At 50.6% G+C, this 1,277-nt stretch overlaps 1 protein-coding gene across 1 annotated transcript; it reads right to left on the bottom strand.

Moving 5' to 3' along the window:
- On the bottom strand, window positions 1-1,041 carry LOC308495165 (melanoma-associated antigen B5-like; the record flags this gene model as incomplete). Its single annotated transcript, XM_081043089.1, has 1 exon — window positions 1-1,041. The coding sequence occupies one exon, from the start codon at window positions 1,039-1,041 to the stop codon at window positions 1-3; it is 1,041 nt and encodes a 346-aa protein (XP_080899215.1).
- Window positions 1,042-1,277: the final 236 nt, after the last annotated feature.

Here is a 1,277-nt window from a genome sequence, read left to right as displayed (position 1 = left end):
TCAGACATCATTCGGGGTAGAAGAAGCCGGGGCCGTGATACCTTGTCCGGCTGTGGCACCAGTGGCAGCCCTCCCTACATCTATGGCTCGTGCTCTCTCTTCATCTTCCAGAGCCTCTTCATACCAGGGTGAGAAGGCACTAGGGACTGTGTCATTAACCTTGGCCAAAAATTCAAGGACTTGCATCTTGCTTGTTTCAGCATGAGCTCTTGGGCCCCATAAAAACTCGTAGCGTGCAGGATCGCTGTCAGGTACCTGGCGGTACTCTAGATACTCTAGCTGCACCAACTCTGTGTTAATAAGCTTCCTGGGCTCCCCGTAGATGCGGTGCTTCCTCCCAGCGTATACTTCCAGCATATTCAGGAACTCCCAGATCTCTTCTTCACTGGCACAGTTGCCCTTCATGAAGATCAGGCCCAGAATATTCAGCAGGAGACCCGTTTTGGGTAATCCCCTGCCAGCATACACCCTCCCATTATTGGGGAGGTTCAGTTTGCTGACGAGGCGATATGAGTGGTTGCTTGAGTCGACTTCCTTCAAGTCGACAGCAAAGACGGCCTCAATACGATTCGAGGCTTTCTGGAGGATGTCATCCAACTCGTCTCGGTTATTTTTGCCTACAATCTGGATCATCTCTTCCTTCAGAATGGGCTGCTGCATTTTATACTTGTACAGAAGATATTGCTCCACCAATTCCACTTTCATAGTTAGAATCTCACTCCATGATTTCGCAGAAGATAAGGTGTTAGAGGAGCGTGCATGTTCCTCATCTAGGCTTTCATCATCTGTATCAGATATTGTGTGAAAAGCACGTGAGAAGGCAATGGTGGTAGACGAGGGACTCCAGGAGCCCTGGGAAGTGCTACTTGTCACAGTAGCTGATGGAATCTGGGGATTACCCCCCAAAACAGAAGAAGAGCAGCAGGGGGTCTCTTCTTCCTCTACTGATGCTGCCTGAAGTGTCTTCTGACTCTTGGAGTCATCGCGACCCCGGTTGCATTTCTCATGGGCACGGGGCAAATTCTTGTGACCCCTAAGCATGATGGCTCTGGTCCGGGACAGCAGTCAGGCAGGGTGGTAACACATTGATGAGGGCACCTGGGGTGGTTGAGAGGATGTGTGTACCTTCTGCGTGGAAATACCACCTTGGTTGTAAAGAAGGCTAAGTTTGCAGTTTTCCCCAAAGGCATTGCTCAAAAAACCCACAGGGCTCCTGTTCTAATGGGCCTGTCCCCTTTCGGCTGCATCCTGTGTGCTCTGACTCTAGCATACTGACG

This window comes from Rhinolophus hipposideros, assembly GCF_964194185.1.
Source record: "Rhinolophus hipposideros genome assembly, chromosome: X".
Taxonomy (NCBI): Eukaryota; Metazoa; Chordata; class Mammalia; order Chiroptera; family Rhinolophidae; genus Rhinolophus; species Rhinolophus hipposideros.
The sequence above is the reverse complement of the archived record's forward strand: the minus strand, read 5'-3'. Positions and strand labels throughout refer to the sequence as shown.